Raw genomic sequence first — 20548 nt, 5'->3', positions numbered from 1 at the left:
ATTAATCAGCTACTTTTTTTTTTTTTTTTTTGGAAATCCGGTATCTGACACTTGGAGCACATCTCCGTTCAATGCTCTGCGTGGCTACTGGCTAGTGTAGTGTGCCCTAGCTTACCCTCACTCTCTTTGCAAGTCTAATTCCACAACCAATTAAGAGTAAAAACAAAAAAATGCAAAAGCTACACTCCTGGGAAGTACATATCACTTGTCAATTTCTATGCTTTTTTAACTAGACTGTCTCCTTAGAGAGAAGGAAGAAGGAATACTGCTTCCTCAAAGTGAAGCCCAGGACCTAGAGCAGAACTAACTAGAAACAAGAATGATGAGGATAAAACTCAGGATTATCCCACTGCCTCAGAAGAGGCCATATGTAACACATTCCCAATGTGTGCCCTGTGACTGGCCAAAGATATCCTCAGTTCTACTTTAGCATTTTCTTCAGTGGACACAACATGTGGTTTTTATGGTAATAAAGTCCATCTTCTTTCAAACCAACTGGGTTAATTATGCAGAAACTAGTTATGCTTTACACCAAGTTTGCTGATATACATTTATTTTATTTAGCTTCAACACATTTACTTGGCTAACCAGATAACAGGATGCTGATCAGATAAATTCAGTAGCGATATGGGCAACTTCACTACATTTAATCCAGCATCAACAGATTACACCCTAGCCCTAGAGAGCTATTTTGCAAATACAAACTGATGACATAAGCTACCAAGAGCAGATCCATGCATATCTATTTCCTCTCCCTCACAAAAAAGCCACATCAAAGTATATACTTTAATGACAGTGTGTATTATGTATAAAATCATCTTGTATACAATAGCAGTTGGGTTATACAGCTCCATTCTGCAATCTACAGAAATCCTGAATAGGTATTCATGTAGGTTGAAGAAACAGATTTCTCTTACATCCAGTAAGTCCTCTTTTATAACTTTGAAAGGATCTTCCTAAGTCAAGCATTTTGAAATTTTAATCATATCTTATTTGCTACTTTAGAAATTCATGCCCATGTGCACAGCAGAATCATATTAATGGCATATTGGACACAAGTGTGCAGATTCTTAATCTTATAAGGAACTTGTCATTTTAACATAAAAGAACCAATTCATAGCAGATGAGTTGCAACTAGGAAAGAGCAAAGTAATTTTAAAAGTCTAATGAATGCACAGGACTGAAAACATTCCTTAAATATAACGTGGCTGCCAATCTGTACTATGTTGGTGTCTCCATGATTAAATCCTTTAGGCTCCAAGGGTCCATAAAGAGACTTTTTTCTAAAGATACCAATGACTTGAAAGATTTACTCAAGCTTGCTTCAGCTGCTATCCTCAAGACTGTTAAAACAATATAATTGTCAAACTAGTGTATTGCTAATCCCATTTTTATTGTTAACATTTGCCACTGAAATTGCTCTTTAATTGTTTTGGAACAGACACATAAAATATCATGACAGTGATATTTTGGCACATGTTGGAAAATCTGCCATGAATAAAGATTTTTTTTCCAATAAAATGCAGTTTGCCTATATTACTTGGTATCAAAATGATTTACTGAAGTAGGCCAAAGCATAAACCACTAAAATAAAATGAAGAGAGATTAGAGTTATAGCAAAATCCAAAGGCTGATTCATCCAAATTCATACTTAAGACACATTTAAAAGCAACTTCTATTCTTTGGAAAGTGGCAAAGGGGAAGAAGAAGAATGCCTTCCATCCTGCTCCGCAGGCAACTCTGCACTCGAAACCAAGCCACCGGGTCCTTCTGATGGCTCCTGTTCTTAGGAACCCGCATTTGTTACACAGATCCAGACTGCCTTAGCATGCTAGACCCTGAAGACTGTGCATAGGAATCCATTTAGCTTTATCCCACGTACACTGCCTGAGCCTCCAGTCCCCACTCAACACAGCTGCCTTGCAAGGCCAAGGAAAAGGCAGTGCCCTCACCCAGGTGGGCCTGCAGCTGCTTTTTTGTAAGCAGTCAGCTGCCTGGCTTTCCCCACCTCTTGGCCTGCCAAGAGCTGGGGCACCTGCAGCTGGATCTCAGGATTAAAAACATTCTGCCTGCTCTCTGGCCTGAATGTGGTGTTAGAACTCCTGGGCCCTTAGCTCAAACCTCTGAGACTGGCCCTGTGTTTTATGACTCCTTCCCCACTCTCCCTGTGGCTGATTTCAAAAGCCTCACTGATGGAGACTGGCAGAGAACTCACTGAATCCAGCCCTCAACCAGTCTCAAGTTTTCTGTATAATCCCATGACCCTAAACCTGATTCTCTCCAAGTCCCAACCTCTGGCTGAGCAGCCTACCTCCTCAGTGCACACAGCTAGAGGCTCCAAAAGATTTTCTTTTTTCTAAGTAAAGGATACTATCTGATTTTGAAAAAGCATCAATTATGTGCAAAGCCAAACAAATATGAAACCACCACAATATAAAGCCTGCAGGATCTGTGCCCAAACTACCCTCCAGCATCACTCCCTGCATTTCTCCATGGATTCTGGTCCAGGCACAGCTAAGTTCTCACCATCTCCCACGCTGGAATGCCCCCTCTCCTCATGGCAACTCCCTCAAGGCCACGTTCAAAGGTTACTTCTTCTGTGAGACTCCTCTCCTTGCAAGGAGGGGTGGGTCCCTTCCACCCCTGGGATCCCCAGCATTCTCTCCCTCTCTCCATAAAGCTCCTATACTACTGTGTGATTATGTGCCTGCACATCATTCTTCCTGTATTTTGAATCCAGAGGGCCCAGACGGTTAGCCATGCAGACAGGAGGGAGCACTGTGCTCCTGAGTGGGCAATTACAACTGGAGATTTGGCTTTTTTTCAAAATAATAAAAACTACTTCCAGTTGGTTATATCTTTAACCAGTTGTAGTTTTTTGATATAGTTGACACACAATGTTAGTTTCAGGTGTACAACACAGTGATTTGACCAGTCTATACATTATCCTCTGCTCTTCAACATACAACACTATTGCAATACTATTGACTAGATTCCTTATGCTGTCTGTGCCTTTTATTCTCATTCCTTCTTCATTCCATAACTGGAAGGCTGTACCACCCAATCCCCTTTCACTCATCTTGCCCATCCCCCTCACCCCTGGCAACCATCAGTTTGTCTTCTGTATTTATAGATCTGATTCTGCTTTTTGTTTTTTCACTGGTTTTGGTTTTTAGATTCCACAAAGTGAAATCATATGATATTTGTCTTTCTCGGACTTATTTCACTTAGCATAATATCATTTAGTTCCATCCATGTTGTTGCAGATGGCAAGATTCATCCTTTCTATGGCTGAGTAATAGTCCTGTGTGTGTGTGTGTGTGTGTGTGTGTGTGTGTGTGTGTGTGTACGCGCTCATTATCCGTTCATCTATCACTTGACACTTGGGTTGCTTCTGTATCTTGGTTATTATAAATAATGCTTCAATAAATATAGGGGTGCATGTATCTTTTCAAAGTGTTTTCTTTTTCTTTGGGTAAATACCAATTAGTGGAATTACTGGATCATATGGTATTTCTATTGTTAATTTTGTGAGGAATCTCTATACTGTTTTCCACAGTGGCTGCACCAATTTACATTTCCACCAACAGGGCATGAAGCTTCCTTTTTCTCCACATCTTGCCAACACATTTCTTTTCATTCCTGATGTTCTGACAGGTGTGAAGTGTGGTTTTGTGGTTTGATTTGCATTTCCCTCATTACTAATGATCTTTTCATGTGTCTGTTGGCCATCTGTATATCTTCTTTGGAGAAATGTCTGTTCAGGTCCTCTCCCCATTTTTTTAAATTGGATTGTTTGTTTTTTTGGTGTTGAGTTGTATGAGTTCTTTATCTATTTTGAGTATTAACCCCTTAGCAGATATATGATTTGCAAATATCTTCTCCCTTTCAGTAGGTTGCCTTTCTGTTTTGTTGGTGGTTTCTTTTGCTGTGCAAAGCTTTTTATTTTGGTGTAGTCCCAGGAGTTTATTTTTGCTTTTGATTCACTTGCTTGAGAAGACAAATCCAGAAAAATGTTGCTATGGCTGATGTCAGAGAAATTACTGCCTGTGTTCTCCTCTAAGAGTTTTATGGTTTCAAGTCTCACAGGTCTCTCATCCATTTTGAGTTTATTTTTGTGGATGGTGTATGAAAGCAGTCCAGTTTCATTCCTCTGCATGTAGCTGTCCAGTTTTCCCAACACCATTTGTTGAAGAGACTGTTTTTTCTCCATTGTATGTTCTTGCCTCTCTTGTCATAGATTGACCGTAAAAACATGGATTTATTTCTGGGCTTTCTATACTGTTCCATTAATCTATGTGTCTATTTTTATGAGAGTACCAGACTGTTTTGATTACTACAGCTTTGTACTATATCTTGGCCAGCTGGATCCATACTTAAATCTCTTTGTTCTACCTGCTTTTCTTAAGATTTATACATGGTTGTTTTATATAAACGGCATCAAATTCACAGGTTGTTTCTTTCATCTTCACTTCCCTCCAGGCCCACAGAAAAGACACAGAAACTGCCTGAAATTCCTGCCCATCAGAAGAGAAACATTTGCTTTCTTACTGAAAAACATGTAGGAGAGGAAGCACTGCTGGTAAGAGCACATTGTATGAGGATCTCTAGAAAAGGAGGAAGTTATAAAGCCTGTATCAGTCTTTCAGTATATCAAAAGAAGCTGGAAAATAGTTATGGGCTAAGAGGAGAGGAAAAAGTCATAAGGAGGACACAGTGGACCACCAGCTTTTGCTTTTTTAGTGGGTGGCTAGAAGACAAGTAGTAGCCAATATGCAGGACTCTGTACAATCTTTTCATTATGTCTTTGTTATTATTATGTTAATCACCATACATTACATCATTAGTTTTTGATGTAGTATTCCATGATTCATTGTTTGTGCATAACACCCAGTGCTCCACGCAATAACGTGCCCTCCTTAATACCCCTCACCAGGCTAACCCATTCCCCTGACATCCCTCCCCTCTAGAACCCTCAGTTTGTTTCTCAGAGTCCATAGTCTCTCATGGTACATCTCCCCTTCCGATTTTCCCTTCATTTTTCCCTTCCTTCTCCTAATGTCCTCCATGCTATTCCTTATGTTCCACAAATAAGTGAAACCATATGATAATTGTCTCTCTCTGCTTGACTTATTTCAACTCAGCATAATCTCCTCCAGTCCCATCCATGTCGATGCAAATGGTGGGTATTCATCCTTTCTGATGGCTGAGTAATATTCCATTGTATATATGGACCACATCTTCTTTATCCATTCGTCTGTTAAAGGGCATCTTGGCTCCTTCCACAGTTTGACTCTTGTGGACATTGCTGGTATGAACACTGGGGTGCATGTGGCCCTTCTTTTCACTACATCTGTATCTTTGGGATAAATACCCAGTCGTGCAATTGCTGGGTCATAAGGTAGCTCTATCTTTAACTTTTTGAGGAACCTCCACACTGTTTTCCAAAGTGGCTGTACCAACTTGCATTCCCACCAACAGTGTAAGAGGGTTCCCCTTTCTCCACATCCTCTCCAACATATGTTGTTTCCTGCCCTGTTAATTTTTGCCATTCTAACTGATGTAAGGTGGTATCTCAATGTGGTTTTGATTTGAATTTCCCTGATGGCTAGTGATGTTCAACATTTTTTCATGTGTCTGTTAGCCATTTGTATGATATCTTCTTTGGAGAAGTGTCTGTTCATGTCTTCTGCCCATTTTCTGACTTGATTATCTGTTTTTTTGGGTGTTGAGTTTGAGAAGTTCTTTATAGATCTTGGATATCAGCCCTTTGTCTGTAGTGTCATTTGCAAAAACCTTCTCCCATTCTGTGGGTTGCCTCTTTGTTTTGTTGACTGTTTCCTTTGCTGTGCAGAAGCTTTTTATCGTGATGAAGTCCCACAGTTCATTTTCGCTTTCGTTTCCCTTGCCTTTGGAGACATGTCTTGAGAGAAGTTGCTGTGGCCGATGTCGAAGAGGTTACTGCCTATGTTCTCCTTTAAGATTATGATGGATTCCTGTCTCACATTGAAGTCTTTCACCCATTTAGAGTTTATATTTGTGTATGGTGTAAGAGAAAGATCAAGTTTCATTCTTCTGTATATAGCTGCCCAGAGCAGCTATACTTTCAATGCCATCCCAATCAAAATACCAATGGCATTTTTCAAAGTGCTGGAACAAACAATCCTAAAATTTGTATGGAACCAGAAAAGACCCCAAATCACCAAGGAAATGTTGAAAAAGAAAAACAAAGCTGGGGCATCATGTTGCCTGATTTCAAGCTTTATTACAAAGCTGTGATCACCAAGACAGCATGGTACTGGCACAAAAACAGACCCATAGGTCAATGGAACATAATAGAGAGCCCAGATATGAACCCTCAACTCTATGGTCAACTAATCTTCGACAAAGCAGGAAAAAATATCCAATGGAAAAAAAGACAGTCTCTTCAATAAATGTAGATGGGGTAAAATTGGACAGCTATATACAGAAGAATGAAACTCGACCATTCTCTTACATCATTATGTCTTTTCTGAGCAAACTGTTGCCAAGAAGCTGCTACATGTATGTAGACGCCACACAGGCCCTTGAGCTTAGAAACCAAACCTCACTGAAGTATATACTGTGTTTCCCTGAAACTAGGAATCCCTCAGTTCTAAGATGTACCATTATTTTCTTAAGCCCTAAGAAAGAAAAATGCTGCCAATTAAACTATGACATGATTTCTTATTACTTAGAAAGTTCATTTTATGTTTATTGAAAGAGCTCTTTTAGACATATTCAGACATATATTTTTATAATGCATCACTCTTGGGCACTTATAAAAAGAAAAATAAAAGCGAAATGAATTGGTTAAGGCAATGACAACCAGGTCACCTGGCTGAAAGCAATCATAAAATGTCACTGATTTGGAAAGTACATCCCAGTTTCAGAAATGTTAAAATCTGAAAGAAAAAAAAAAAAAGTACATCATAGAATCACTAAAATGCTATATCATGTCTTGCTCAGTGACAAAAATTTAGAAAGGACAAGGTAATTGTTCACAGGATAACTGCTACAAAGACATTTCACTGATTAAAAAATGTATTTATACAGAGGGAAAAAGTTGAGATTATTCAACTCAAGAAAGACAAAAGTAGAAAAGGGATTTAATAATGTTCTTCAAGGACATCAAAGTCCTGTCCCCTAAAAGCAGTGATTTCCAACTTTTTTTTTTTTTTTTTTTTTTTAGCAGCAGGACCTCTTTTTGAAATCTTATCATAGAAGAAACCTGAGTATGGAGCTGTTTTGGTTAGAGGAAAAGCATCATCCCAGACATGCCTGGGAGGTCACAGGGCTCAGGACTGGCTGAGATCCTCACTTGGACAGTAGACATCACCTCTACCCATGCTATGACAGCTCCAATACATGAAAAAGGTCTAAATCATGGCATTAATCAATTAAACATTCACTGTGGTTTGTAAGATATGAAGCCATTCGGGTGCCTGGGTGGCTCAGTCGGTTAAGCATTTGCCTTCAGCTCAGGTCATGATCCCAGGTCCTGGGATCAAGCCACTCATCGGGCTCCCTGCTCAGCGGGGAGTCTGCTTCTCCCTCTGCCCCTCCCCCCACCACCGCTCATGTGCATGCTCACGCACGTGCTCTCTCTCCCTCTCTCTCTTGCACAAAAATAAAATCTTTTAAAAATAAGATATGAAACCTTTCTAGGTGGTCATTATACAAAGATTAATCAAGCACAGATTTTGGTAACCTTCAAGAAGGAATTTCCTATGTACAAGATTTGAGACCCTGAAGTGATTGCCAAAGGACAGGATGAAAACTTTTCATCAGTCACAAAAGGAGCTGTACTGACCCGAACAGGTTAGAAACGTTCCTGCCACAGCAGGGCAATGAGTCACACCCCCCCCCCACCGCCCCCACTTAAGGCCTGTTCGAGCTCTAGAGAGCTCTCCATGTCTTCAACGCTGGTCTCCTCAAATGCAAGCCTGATGTGGCTGGGTTTGGACAGCTTTGGCTCTTGCCCCATGCCCAACGAAACCCAAAGCAGACAGTTTACTGCACCCACTGAACTCCAAAACAAATCCAATGCTGCAACAAATTAGCAAGTCACATATCCCCTTATTGAAGATGGGGAGACACACAGGCCACTTGGCAAAGCTTAAAATCCCATTCGACAGCTATCTCCATGTGCCTTCCTCCCATTTTCTCTATTTCTTCTCCCACTATTGCTTATAAAATCCCCTTACTATTCAAAGCAATTCAATCCAGCCTCCAACTTTGTACAGGCCCCAGCATGGCAGCTCTGTGCCATCTTGTCACTGGAGCATGCTTTGGGAATATCACCCACTGCCACCTCTTGTCCCCATCCAAACCACGTAGCTCAGCAAACCCAACCCACTCTCCTGGAAGGAAAAGGTTCACCTTGCAGCTAAGAAAAATAATGTTTTCACCATTTAGCCATATCAACACACAAACAACTTGTATATTAATATTTTAGGATGATTAAAGAAAGATAATTTTCCATGGGTACAGTTATCAGACTAGGGTTATTGCTCCATTGAAGGCCAAGGTAGGTTAGGCTGAGCTGGCTGGGGACGTGTCCCCTCCTTTGTCCATTATGCTGTCACTTACCTATGTAGGGCAGGTTTTTAGTGAAGGGGGATAGCCAACCCAGGTACAAGAGAACATTTCTTCAGCTAAGGGCACTCTGTTGCCCTAAGCACCAACTCAACTTCCAGCCTACTTCTCAAACCTGCCTAAAGGCAGGAATTAGTAGGGATTTATCAGAAGTGAGAAAAGTCAACCCGGCAATCCCATTTTACTCTCTACACATAGGAACCATAGAAGAAAGGTTTCCTTTAACAAATGGTTTTCAATGGAGTAGCATTCTATGAATAGAAAAAAATGTGTATGGAAGTTAAGCTATTCCACATTCGGAAGAACATAACCTTCTGGCCATAGGCACAAAACTGCTGATCTGACCCATTGACTACCAAGTCAGGGGGCTTCATACTGAGCATCAGAAAATTCACACCAAAGTGTAGTGATCATCCCTCTGCCCTTCCTCCACAAACCAATCTCAAATGAACGATGTATAAAAAGAGGGCAGGTCATTAAGCGGTGTCCCATACCATTTCAGACCTGGACAAGGTCCAGATAGAGAAACTGAGGCCCAATAAGGTGAAGTGAGATGATGAAGGGCACAGAATCCTTCTGGACAGAGTCAGGGTTTGAACCCAACCCCACGACATGGTCAAAACCTTAAAATGTTTTAAATGTCACTCGAATTTCAGAGACAAGTTTCCCTTCTTACCAGAATTACTTCAAAAATGAGTGGGATCAGTTTGCTCTCTTCCACAAGTCTGTTAAAAAAAAATAAAAAGAGAAGCACACATTAGATAACTCATATTTAAACTGCCCTGATCAGGAGCACCACAGCCCCATGTTTTATTGCTTAAATTCTGTGACCGAGAAATAGATGATTAAATACTCATTTTTAACACATTGAACTACATCTATTAAATACAAGAAATATGGGGCTCTTTTCAAGTGACTCTTAGCTTAGCCTTATTGATCTGTAGCAAGTATAATCTCAAATAGGTTGACATTTATAAATATAAAAATTAATTAAAATTCACAGTTTAGACTATGAGAATAGGCAATGCCAGCTGAAATCATGTGACCAGCCCTCACTGCACAGTTAAATTCTAAGCATGCCACATGTAATCTTTCATTTATGCCTCATTAGCTATCTTCTCAGCATTATGAATGTATAATGATTTTTAATCTGTTACTTTAAAAAAAAAAAAAAGAGTAGACCCCAATCACCCAATAGACTTTGGGAATTTTCCCTCACCAAAACTAGTTATGAATTATTATCTATTGCGACAAGATTTTTTTTCATGCCATGTAAGAGAAAATAGCCTCAACCGTTCTTTTTTTTTTTTTAGCCTCAACCATTCTTACTAAAAACAATACCTCAGTCTCTAAATATTCCTTCAGTCCAGGGCAGTCAACCTGTTTCTGTAAAAGGTCAGATGGCAAAGATTTCAGGCTTTGGTGGGCCACACAGTCTCTATAGCAACTACTTAACTCTGTCATTATAATGTAAAAGCAGGCATAAATTATACATAAATGAATAGGCATGGCTGTGTTCCAATAAAATTTTATTTACAAAAACAGGTATATGCCATATTTGGCCCATAAGCTATCATTTGCTGATTCCTGATTCCGTTTTAAAAATAAATCAGATTCCTTCATTTTATTAGCGTTGACTTTGTATGATAAATGACAGCACTTAAGACAAGCATGCTGCCTTCATTGTGGGTATTAGAGTTTGTCTATTTCACAGAAAATGCCAGGTGGATAGGAAGGGAATTCATCATCTGGCCTCCCTAGAGCTTGTCTGTCTACGATAATACAGTGATAAAAGAAAAGCCTACGAGACTTGCCAAAAAGAGATCACAGTGTTTATAATAATAATAATATATATATATATATAATAACACATATAATTATGTGTTAAGGGAAAGTGAAGTACAGAAAGGAGTCCCAAAGACTGGAGCGAGCATTTAGAAAGCCCCTCAGTATCTAGCAGAAATAAATGTGATTATTTTTGTAGTTTTACTATATCAGGGGATAAGGTTTTGACTACAAATATTAAATTTATTTATTCACTTTCTTGGGCAACTGAGGCTTAGATGTGAAGCCGAAGCTCCTTACACCATGTCTCAGCAGGATGCAAAATGCACAGACCCAAGACCAAGCATGACCTCAAGCCAGCACTATTCCAGGCTTCTTCCTCAGCTTCCGAGATGTTGACCATCCCTTTCCCTAAACTGATCTTTTTAAATTCTTATGATATATACTCTCATGAGGCCTGGGCTGAAATAGCCAAGCACATATATCTGAGAGTTGCCCTAGTACCCAAGCCAAGAAAGTTACAGGGGCATGGACTCCACTTCTCCAATGGAACCCAGAGGTGAGAGCTGCTTCTTCTACACTCTCCCCCAACATTCAGATCCAGAAGCATCCACCCACAACATCAGTGTCCTCGTGAGAGTATTTTTAAATATACTCTACTGCTAGGACATGCCTACAGAAACTACTGTACTTCATTCTGATGAATTACAACTAGTCCTTCTCCGGGCTTCTGCACAAGGAGCGGGCTGGCCTGGATGCCCTCTTCAGGCCCCTTCAACTCCCAGTTCTAGCATGCCAGGCATCACATTTTTCTGAATACCAACCATAACAATTGTTGTTCCCTGACTGGACGGACATGATTCAGAACTACGTCTGGGAAACTAAAAGGGAGCTCGAGCTAAATAAAAGCACTTTCAGTTAAAGACAAAAACAAAAACAAAAAAAACCCCACAACATTTCTATGACATTTTCTGTAACTCATGAACTAAACATAAATTCAAAAAAAAAAAACAAAAACCACCTCTAAAGCAAGTACAGAACAAGGGTGGCCGCAAATGTTTATGACAATCTCAGGTGGTGTTTTTCCAGACTGTGGGAAGTGGCCAATAAGTGCACAATGACATGAGTTCACTGGGTATTGACTAGCATTTTCTTTTTTAAGATTTATTCATGTGAGAGAGAGAGAGAGAGAGCAGAGACAGAGAGAGACAGACAGACAGAGAGAGAATGCACATGAGCAGTGGGGAGGGGCAGAGGGAGAGGGAGAAGCAGGTTCCCCCCTGAGCAGGGAGCCTGCCGCTCAATCCCAGGACCCTGGGATCATGACCTGAGCTGAAGGCAGACGCTCAACCGAGTGAGCCACCCAGGCACCCTGACTAGCATCTTCTTAATTAAAAATAATAAAATAGAGAATATCCAAAGCTGTCACACACAGTATGGTCCCATAACATTTTTGTTTCAGTTTTAGGCCTATAGATTCATACTGGGTAGTGACGTAAAATGCATTTTTCTTATGTGGGTCATAGTTAGACATCTGAAATCCAGAGATTTTAGATTGCTTTAGAGACAATATTTGCCTTCCATATGCTCTTAAACTTTGATTTTTAAAAATCTGTCTCCTTATTTTAACCACCTCCTCTCATACCACTATAGGCCCAATTAGTGGCTCGGGTCTCCAGTGATCAAACCCTTGATGTGCTCTGAGTAACACAGCAATCTTCTCAGAGTTCTCTTCCTTTGATTTGTACTCTGGAGAGCAGCCCCGGCGCTCAGGCCTCTGTAGAACAGGGAGGACAAGGCTTACCTCCAAAGAAAGCTGATGTGGCTGAATCTCAGGGAATTGTTCAGGCAGTAAGTCTTAAATCATCAGAGTTGACTTTTGCAAAAGGTTATCTTATTTTTGGGTTCTGTTCAGTGGTTGGCCACCATGATTTTAACATTTTTTTTTTAAAGATTTTATTTATTTATTTGACAGAGAGAGAGACAGAGAGAGCAGGAACACAAGCAGGGGGAGTGGGAGGGGGAGAAGCAGGCTTCCTGCCGAGCAGGGAGCCCAATGCGGGACTCGATTCCAGGACCCTGGGATCATGACCCGAGCCGAAGGCAGACGCTTAACGACTGAGCCACCCAGGCGCCCCAATGATTTTAAATCACCAGTATCATTTTACTACATGAGCCTGTTATATCCTCCAGTCTAAAATAATAAAATTTCTATGGTCTATGGACAGCCTGAAGGACAGGAAGTAAAAAGATTTATCTGGATTTTTTTTAAAACCAAAAACAAACAAAAAGAGATCTTTCTGAAATTATCCCTAATCTTCAAAGGACTGTGAAGATATTAACTACATCACAGTATGCTTTTCTTTATGTTAACCATCCAAGCACAGTGTTTTTAAGTAATTCCAGATGAAAACTGAAATATACTGCCCTCTGCAAATGTAGTTCATAAGACCACTTGTTATTGTTGTGGTTTTTTTTTTTTTTCAGGGGGAGGTCTTCTTTGTTTTGTTTCTTCCCCTTAACAGTAAAATTTAATAATAGATTGTATGTGGTTAAAGAGTTTTCCTTACAAAATTTTCATTCAGAAGATTTACTGGGATTTTCTCTATCTGTGGTTTATATTATTAACAAAGGGTGCTGTTTGAATTAGAAAATCTTGAATAAACTTAGGAACATCTTTAGGATACATTATTTGGCATTCTAACTCCCTCCTGTGCCTAAAGTAATTGTCACCCTTAGTGTTGGGAAACTTTGTAAAGATTTTTTTTTTTATTATTTATTTGAGAAAGAACGCACATTAGTGGGGGGGGGTAGTAGAGGGAGGAGGAGAAGCAGACCCCCCCACTGAGCAGGGGCTGGATCCCAGGACCCTGGGATCATGACCTGAGCCAAAGGCAGACGCTTAACCAACTGAGCCACCCAGGCGCCCCAGTTTTGGGAAACTTTTTAAAAGTTTTATTTACTGATGCTTGACAATTCAGACTAAATATAAAGTCTAGCAACAGTTAGATATAAATGACTAAATGCAATTTAGGTAGGAAAAGTAGGAATAGGGAGAGTCCTCTGCTTCTGTTCAGAAAGCTACAGAAGTGAGTTGGGCTTAATTTCAAACCATTGTTAACATTTTTTTAACTTTCCTTTGAAACATAAAGACAATCTTGGGATGAACCAAGAACAAGAATTAAAAGTAACTAAATAAAGTCCCTTGACCTACCCTACCATACTGCTATGTATTCAGAGAAAAGAGGAGCCAGAGGAGGAGGTCCAAGGAGGAGAAGCAAAGGATCTCTGTCTGCTCTGGGCTCAGGTTTGCAAGACAAAGAAAGCAGTCCCAACAGTGATTAAATGGATCGAAGGAGACACCAGGTTTGGTCATGGAGCTGCACAGTCATGTTTGCTTGCTTGCTTACTTGCTTGAATTTTTTATCGGCCCACATAGGTAGAGACAATATGCACGAAGCAAGCACCAGAAGTCAAGAGCCTCCATCTCTGCAGTCGGCCCTATCCATCAGGAACACTGTCCGTCCCCCCCAAGGGCTTTTCCATCTACTGTGTTGCATTTCAACAAGCCATATAGATCTTAATTAGTGCTGGAGATTTTTTTTTTCCTGAAAACTAACTCCGTACTCAAATTTGACTAACCCTATTGAGCATTTGCCATGGGCTAACCTTATGAACTCAAAATCTGTGACTTCAAACTTGAGAGTCAAGTGGCTTCAGAGACACACTGAACAGCATACAAACAGAGTTAAGTTCTAGCACAGATTAGGGAACCGACCCGGGGAAAACCTAGTGAGCCCAGACTGGGGAGAAGAGGTGTTCATGAGCACTGAAAGAATTGAGCAGGAGGAATGGTACAATCGGAGTAGCGAAAGGACAACGTGAAAGATGGAGAAGAATGACGCAACCTTGAACACCATGCCAAGAAGTCTGGGCTTTACCTACAGGTTACAGGGAGTTTATGAAGGATTTTAAGCAGAAGAATGACACAGTAGGATTTGCTGTTCAAACTCCAATCTGACAGTAATGTGAAAAATGACCGGGGGAAGGAGTATAGTCCAGAACATTCCTACTCAAAGAATGGTCTGCAGACCAGAGCCAGCCTGCAAACTGTCACAGGTCTGCGACAAGACAACTACCCAAATTTGAAAGATTAAGTTTCTAATCTGTTAGGTCTAATGATAAGAAATTTGAATTTTGCAGCAGTTTAAAACACGACCCCACCAAAATATGATGAAAAACGGGATATTTGCATAGCCTCAAAATAGTTCCCCACAAAGAAATGTACAGTGGAGAAACGTGGCAGATACCACCTTAACCAATGGAGCACGTTCCTGAGCCAAAGGCAGATGCTTAACCAACTGAGCCACCCAGGCATCCCTGGGGCTGTGTTTTCAACCACATTCTTATTGTTGATAGAATTCAGTTCCTTAGGGGCACCTGGGTGGCTCAATCGTTAAGCATCTCCCTTCGGCTCAGGTCGTGATCCTAGGGTCCTGGGACTGAGCCCCACATCAGACTCCCTGTTCCGCGGGAAGCCTGCTTCTCCCTCTCCCATTCCCTCTGCTTGTGTTCCCTCTCTCGCTGTGTCTCTCTCTGTCAAATAAATAAATAAAATCTTAAAAAAAAAAAAATTCAGTTCCTTACAGTTGTAGGACTGTTATCCCTTTCCTTGTTGGCTACCAGCCACGGGTCCCTCTCAGATCCTACAGGCCACTCAGATTCCTTGGCACATGGACCCCTCTATCTGCAAAACCAGAAAAGAGGACTCTCCTCCATGTCAAATCCTTCTCGAGCTTCAAATCTCTTTGACTTTCTAGTCTCTCTACCTCTAGGCCAAATTTAAATGACTCCTGTGATGAGTACAGCCCACCTGGATGATTTCCATATTTTAAGGTCAACTAGTTTGGGACCTTAATTACATCTGCAATGTCCCTTCACAGCAGCACTAAATTACTGTTTCACTGAGTAACTGGGAGAAGGTGTGTATACACCTGCTGGGAATCTTTTTTTTTTTTTTTTAAGATTTTATTTATTTGACAGAGAGAGACACAGCGAGAGAGGGAACACAAGCAGGGGGAGTGGGAGAGGGAGAAGCAGGCCTCCCCCCCAACAAGGAGCCTGATGCGGGGCTCAATCTCAGGACCCTGGGATCATGACCTGAGCTGAAGGCAGACGCTTAATGACTGAGCCACCCAGGCGCCCCACCCATTGGGAATCTTGAAGTCCACCAGGAAATTCCATCCACTCCAACCTCACCTCATCCTTGTCTTCTTTTTTAAGGAATAATTCATATTTAGGTCTTTGAATAAGCTGCTTCTGGTCAACTTTTGTAGAAGCACTAAATAGATGCTAGACTTTTTAAAACTTCAACAATGCTGGATAGGAGTTTTAGAGTTACTATTTGTTTGTAACTGAACACTAGACTACAAACAAAGCTTTTTCATTTCTTTTGACTTACATAATTTGCCAGTCTAGTGGACCAATACCAGTCATTTTAAATTAAAAAAAAAAATCTCTAACATCAAGCTGAATTTCAAATTATTGGTCCAGTGAATCAGCTTCAAAAAGAAATGGTTTTATAATGTGTAGCTATGGCATGATATTATGTCTAGCCTGAAAGCAAGAATATTCATAATGTTTCTCCTTGAAATGTTTGCCCTTGCCTGCAATGCTTGCTAATCCTCTTGCACAGAACTGCAGAAGTCTTACCAATAGAGGTATACATCTAAGGAGAGATTTTTCACAAGAAAAGGGCAGGGTTGAAATTTTAACAGCTCTAGCACAGAACATTTTTAGATCTGGCCATTTTACAAGGATCTACAGAGTCCTTCGTATGGGCAACTCTTCCTTGAAGAAGTTTATACCCCAATGGGCAAAAAACATATACAATATAAAAATAACTTAATTCAACTTATAAAGCTAACTGCTTCATTTGTTGAGAAAGTCTCAGAATTGAGTTAGAATACAAGGCTATACCAGAATGACCTCCCATGTGCAGAATCTCCCATTGCCCCAGGGAGCATGAAAAAGATATGAATTTCAGTAAGAAACTATGGCTAAGCAAAAAGCAAGTGTCTTCCAATAGAAAGGAGATTTATATATAAATTTTAAAATTGTATGTTACATTAGCCAACTCGCAAAATGCTTTTGTACCCATTACCTCAACAGATACCCAATACAGGCCTGTGATAACCCTCATCCGTTGAACAAAGCCCCAGTCTGTTTCTATCACAGAAAGTACAGAAGGTTAAGACAGAAGAGTCGGGCTCCAGATCTTCCTGACTCCTTCTTACTCTGGCCACTATAGGTGCCTGAAAGTCACATTTTGTCCAGGGCTTTATACTCACTGTCCCTGCACAGGCAACAACATTCTTGTTCACCAACCAAAGGCTTTTGCCCCTTGCTCCCACATCCTTTCTGTTCTGCCTAGGTCCTGGGCCCTTACCCTCTGTCTTTCTGAACCCTAATAATTCTTTGAATCCTTGGCACTCTCCCCAAGACATGATTCTATGCTGGTCACACAGCTCTACATTCACACTCCAGGTAAGAAGTATGTTGCTTCTTGCACCAGAGCAGGGAGGGGACTGAACCAAAGGAAAAACAAAACAAAACAAAACAAAACAAAAAGCAGTATCAGTAAGACAAGTAAGATAAAGGACTGGCAGGGGCACAAAGCAGAGACAAGTCCCTCAGAGAACCCCCAGATTTCACACGTGGCTGGCATCTCCTTTTCCCCTACAGACAAGAGCCTGACACTAGGGAAGAGCAATTGTGTACGAGATAATCCTTAAATTCTTTTCAATTTAATGAACCTGCTTATATTCCATGATCCCTTTTTGTCCTGTTATGTAATGAAATGCAAGAGAATTCTTTTTTTTAATCTACTTGAAGTCAGGCTAAGATCTGTCTCTCTTCTCTTTCACTAACTCATTAACATCTACTGAGTACCCACTACGTGCCATACATTGAGCTAAGTTAGAGCTACATCAAGTATTATAGTGCTAAGACAGATGTCTACAAAGGGTACAGAAGGGGGGCGCCTGGCTGGCTCAGTTGGTAAAGCAAGCGACTCTTGATCTCGGGGTTGTAAATTTGGAGCCCCACATGGGGTGTAGAGATTACTTAAAAATAAAATCTTAAAAAAGAAAAAAAAAAGGAGTACAGAAGGGACAACAGAAATACAGTTGACCCTTGAATAACACAGCAGGCAGGGGCACTGACCCCCTGCATAATTGAAAAATCCATGTGTAACAATTTTAACTCCCCCAAAACTTAACTACTAATAGCCTACCATCGATCTGAAGTCTTGCTGATAACATAAACAGCCCATTACTACATACTTTGTATGTTATATGATTATATATTATATTCTTACAATAAAGCAAGCTAGAGGGAAAAAATGTTAAGGAAAGCATAAGGAAGAGAAAATACATTTACAATACTGTACTGTATATATTGGAAAAAAATCCGCATATGAGTGGGCCTATGCAGTTCAAACCCATGTTGTTCAAGGGTCAGCTATAGTCTTTTCTGTCTGAGGAGCATAACAAAGGCTTCAAAGTGAAGGCAGCAATGACGACAGGAGTAAACACACAGTTACTGTGCGGAACATGGTTGCCAAGGCTGTACATGTGGTAGCTCATTGGATTCTAACAAAGAAAATGAAAATCCTAGGAGTCAGGGCATATGATGATGATGATGATTTTTTTTCTTCACGTGAGAAGCTGAGATATGAGGAAGTCCAGCAGTCAAGTGACAAGGAGGGGGCGGAGATACAGACGCAGGCAGCTCAGATTACATCCCACAGTACAGGTATTGCCTGAGCTGAACCTTGAAAGAGGATTAGGTTATTGACAGGCAGAGAATGGATGAAGCGAGGGGGCGGGGGGGGGGGGGGGGGAACAGGCTGGGATGAATTATGCCCTGGGCAATGCGAACAGCATGACAAAGAGCAAAATCGGAATGGGCTCATTATAGGCAGTGAAAAGCAAGTGAACAGGCACATTTGTTGGAGTAGTAGAAGTAAAGGGAAGATAATAAAAGATCAGGCTAGAGGAATAAAGCAGGGCAGATCACGAGAGATCTTATCAGCCATGCTGAGGAGCTTAAACCTTATCCTCTGGATGGGGATTGCTAAACTCCACCTGAAGGCCAAACCCTGCTGGTCACCTATTATTTCTATGGCCCACAAGCTATGAATGGTTGTTGCGTTTCTAAATGGTTGGGGAAAAAAATCAAAAGAATATTTCATGACATATGAAATTGCATGAAATTCAAATTTCAGTTTTCGTAAATAAAGTTTAACGGAAACACAGCCATGCTCATTCATTTACACACTATCTCTGGCTGCTTTTATACTGCAAAGCCAGGGCTGAGTAGCTGCAACAGAGCCCATATGGCCGGCAATGACTGAAATATTTACTATCTGGTCTTTTAGAGAAAGTTTGCCAAGCTCTACTCTAGGTAACTAGGAGCTTCTAAGGGGCTGATGAAAATGATGATGCAAAATGATGTCATTGCCAGCTTTATATTTTTACAGTGATTATTCAGGTTATAGTGAGGAAGATGGATGGAAATAAAAAGGATTGGGAACAGGAAGATCAGTTAGCTGACAGTGACTACTCTCAAAATAAGCGGTGATAAGCACCAACGCAGGCAGAAATGGGAAAAGAAAAATGAGGAAGATCAATAAGGTTGTATCAATAGGATTTCAAAATCTACTGGATGCAGGAGAGGAAGAGGAAGGAAGAAATACAGAATGACTCCAGGTGCCTGATCTGTCCCCCCTCGGGCCACCATCATGCCCACCACCAGAACAATCCCCATCACAGCACGCAACCTCACAGGAACTCCTATGCATCATGCACTGGGTGTAATTGGTGCTTTACCTCTCACCTAATCCTTACCATGATGTGGGAATGAGCCACCTTGTTCTACAGAGAAGAAAACTAACAATGAACCCTATCCAAGGTAACATAACTAATTAATTTCTGAGTTCCCGATATTAACTGCTCTAAGATACTATAATATATAGAGGGAAAACCTCCTTTGGATAAGAAAATGAATTAAGTTCTGAAAGATGAGTGACAAGTCGACTGAGGGCAGAAACCCAAGGCACACCAACATTTAAAGAGTTGGTAAGGGAAAAAAACCACCCAGTGGTGTCAAGGTTCACAGAACACAGGAAGCAAGGATGTCAGTGGGGTGGAATGGAAGAGAGTCAAAAAGAACACCTTAACACCCTGCTCAATCTCCTGGATGTTCAGATCTTAGGTGCAGTCCCAGTTTCTATAAGTTATACCTGTATTATATGGAGAAACTCCCCAAGCTCACTTCAGGAGTTGTTTCTAAGATCCATACGTGATACCACGGTACTAACAAACAAACAAAACAGAGCAATGATCAACTTGAAGCCACTGAACCAAAGGCTACCTCACTGACCCTCAAAACCACAAGATGGGTGATGGATTATCATTAATGTTAATGTTTCATAAGAACCACCAGCCTGGGGACGCCTGGGTGGCTCAGTTGGTTAAGCGGCTGCCTTCAGCTCAGGTCATGATCCTGGGGTCCTGGGATCGAGTCTGCATCTGGCACCCTGCTCAGCGGGGAGTCTGCTTCTCCCCCTTCCTCTGCCTTCCCCCTGCTCATGCTTGCTCTCTCTCTCTCTCTAATAAATAAAATCTTTTTAAAAAAAAAAGACTATATGAGTGTGTTTTTTAACAAATAAGTGTTTTTTCCTGATTATAGAAAATAATTATTAAAAATCATATTAAAAATAGGCAAGATCTGAATAGATATATTTCCAAAGAAAACATACAGATGGCCAACAGGTACATGAAAAGATGCTCAAAATCATTAATCATCAGGGAAATGCAAATCAAAACCACAATGAAATATCACCTCACACCTGTTAGAATGACTTACCAAAAAGACTAGAAATAACAAATGTTGGTAAAGATGTAGAAAAAAGAGTACCCTTTTTTTTCATCTTTTTGAGGAACCTCCATACTGTTTTCCAGAGTGGTTGCACCAGCTTGCATTGCCACCAACAGCGTAGGAGGGTTCCCCTTTCTCCACATCCCCGCCAACATCTGTCATTTCCTGACTTGTTAATTTTAGCCATTCTGACTGGTGTGAGGTG

The 20548-nt window shown here is 40.8% G+C and overlaps 1 protein-coding gene across 2 annotated transcripts in view; it reads right to left on the bottom strand.

The window, feature by feature from the left end:
* ULK4 (unc-51 like kinase 4) overlaps positions 1-20548 on the bottom strand; it is a 616362-nt gene that overhangs the window by 302689 nt on the left and 293125 nt on the right. For both annotated transcript variants that reach the window (XM_028107191.2, XM_028107192.2), the window contains exon 31: positions 9293-9341. In XM_028107191.2, coding sequence (XP_027962992.2) covers positions 9293-9341 — 49 coding nt within the window. The remainder of the gene's footprint in view (positions 1-9292; positions 9342-20548) is intronic.

Source organism: Eumetopias jubatus, unplaced genomic scaffold (assembly GCF_037043125.1).
Source record: "Eumetopias jubatus isolate StellerSeaLion01/CBP00866 unplaced genomic scaffold, mEumJub1_p1.0 scaffold_1, whole genome shotgun sequence".
Taxonomy (NCBI): Eukaryota; Metazoa; Chordata; class Mammalia; order Carnivora; family Otariidae; genus Eumetopias; species Eumetopias jubatus.
The sequence above is the reverse complement of the archived record's forward strand: the minus strand, read 5'-3'. Positions and strand labels throughout refer to the sequence as shown.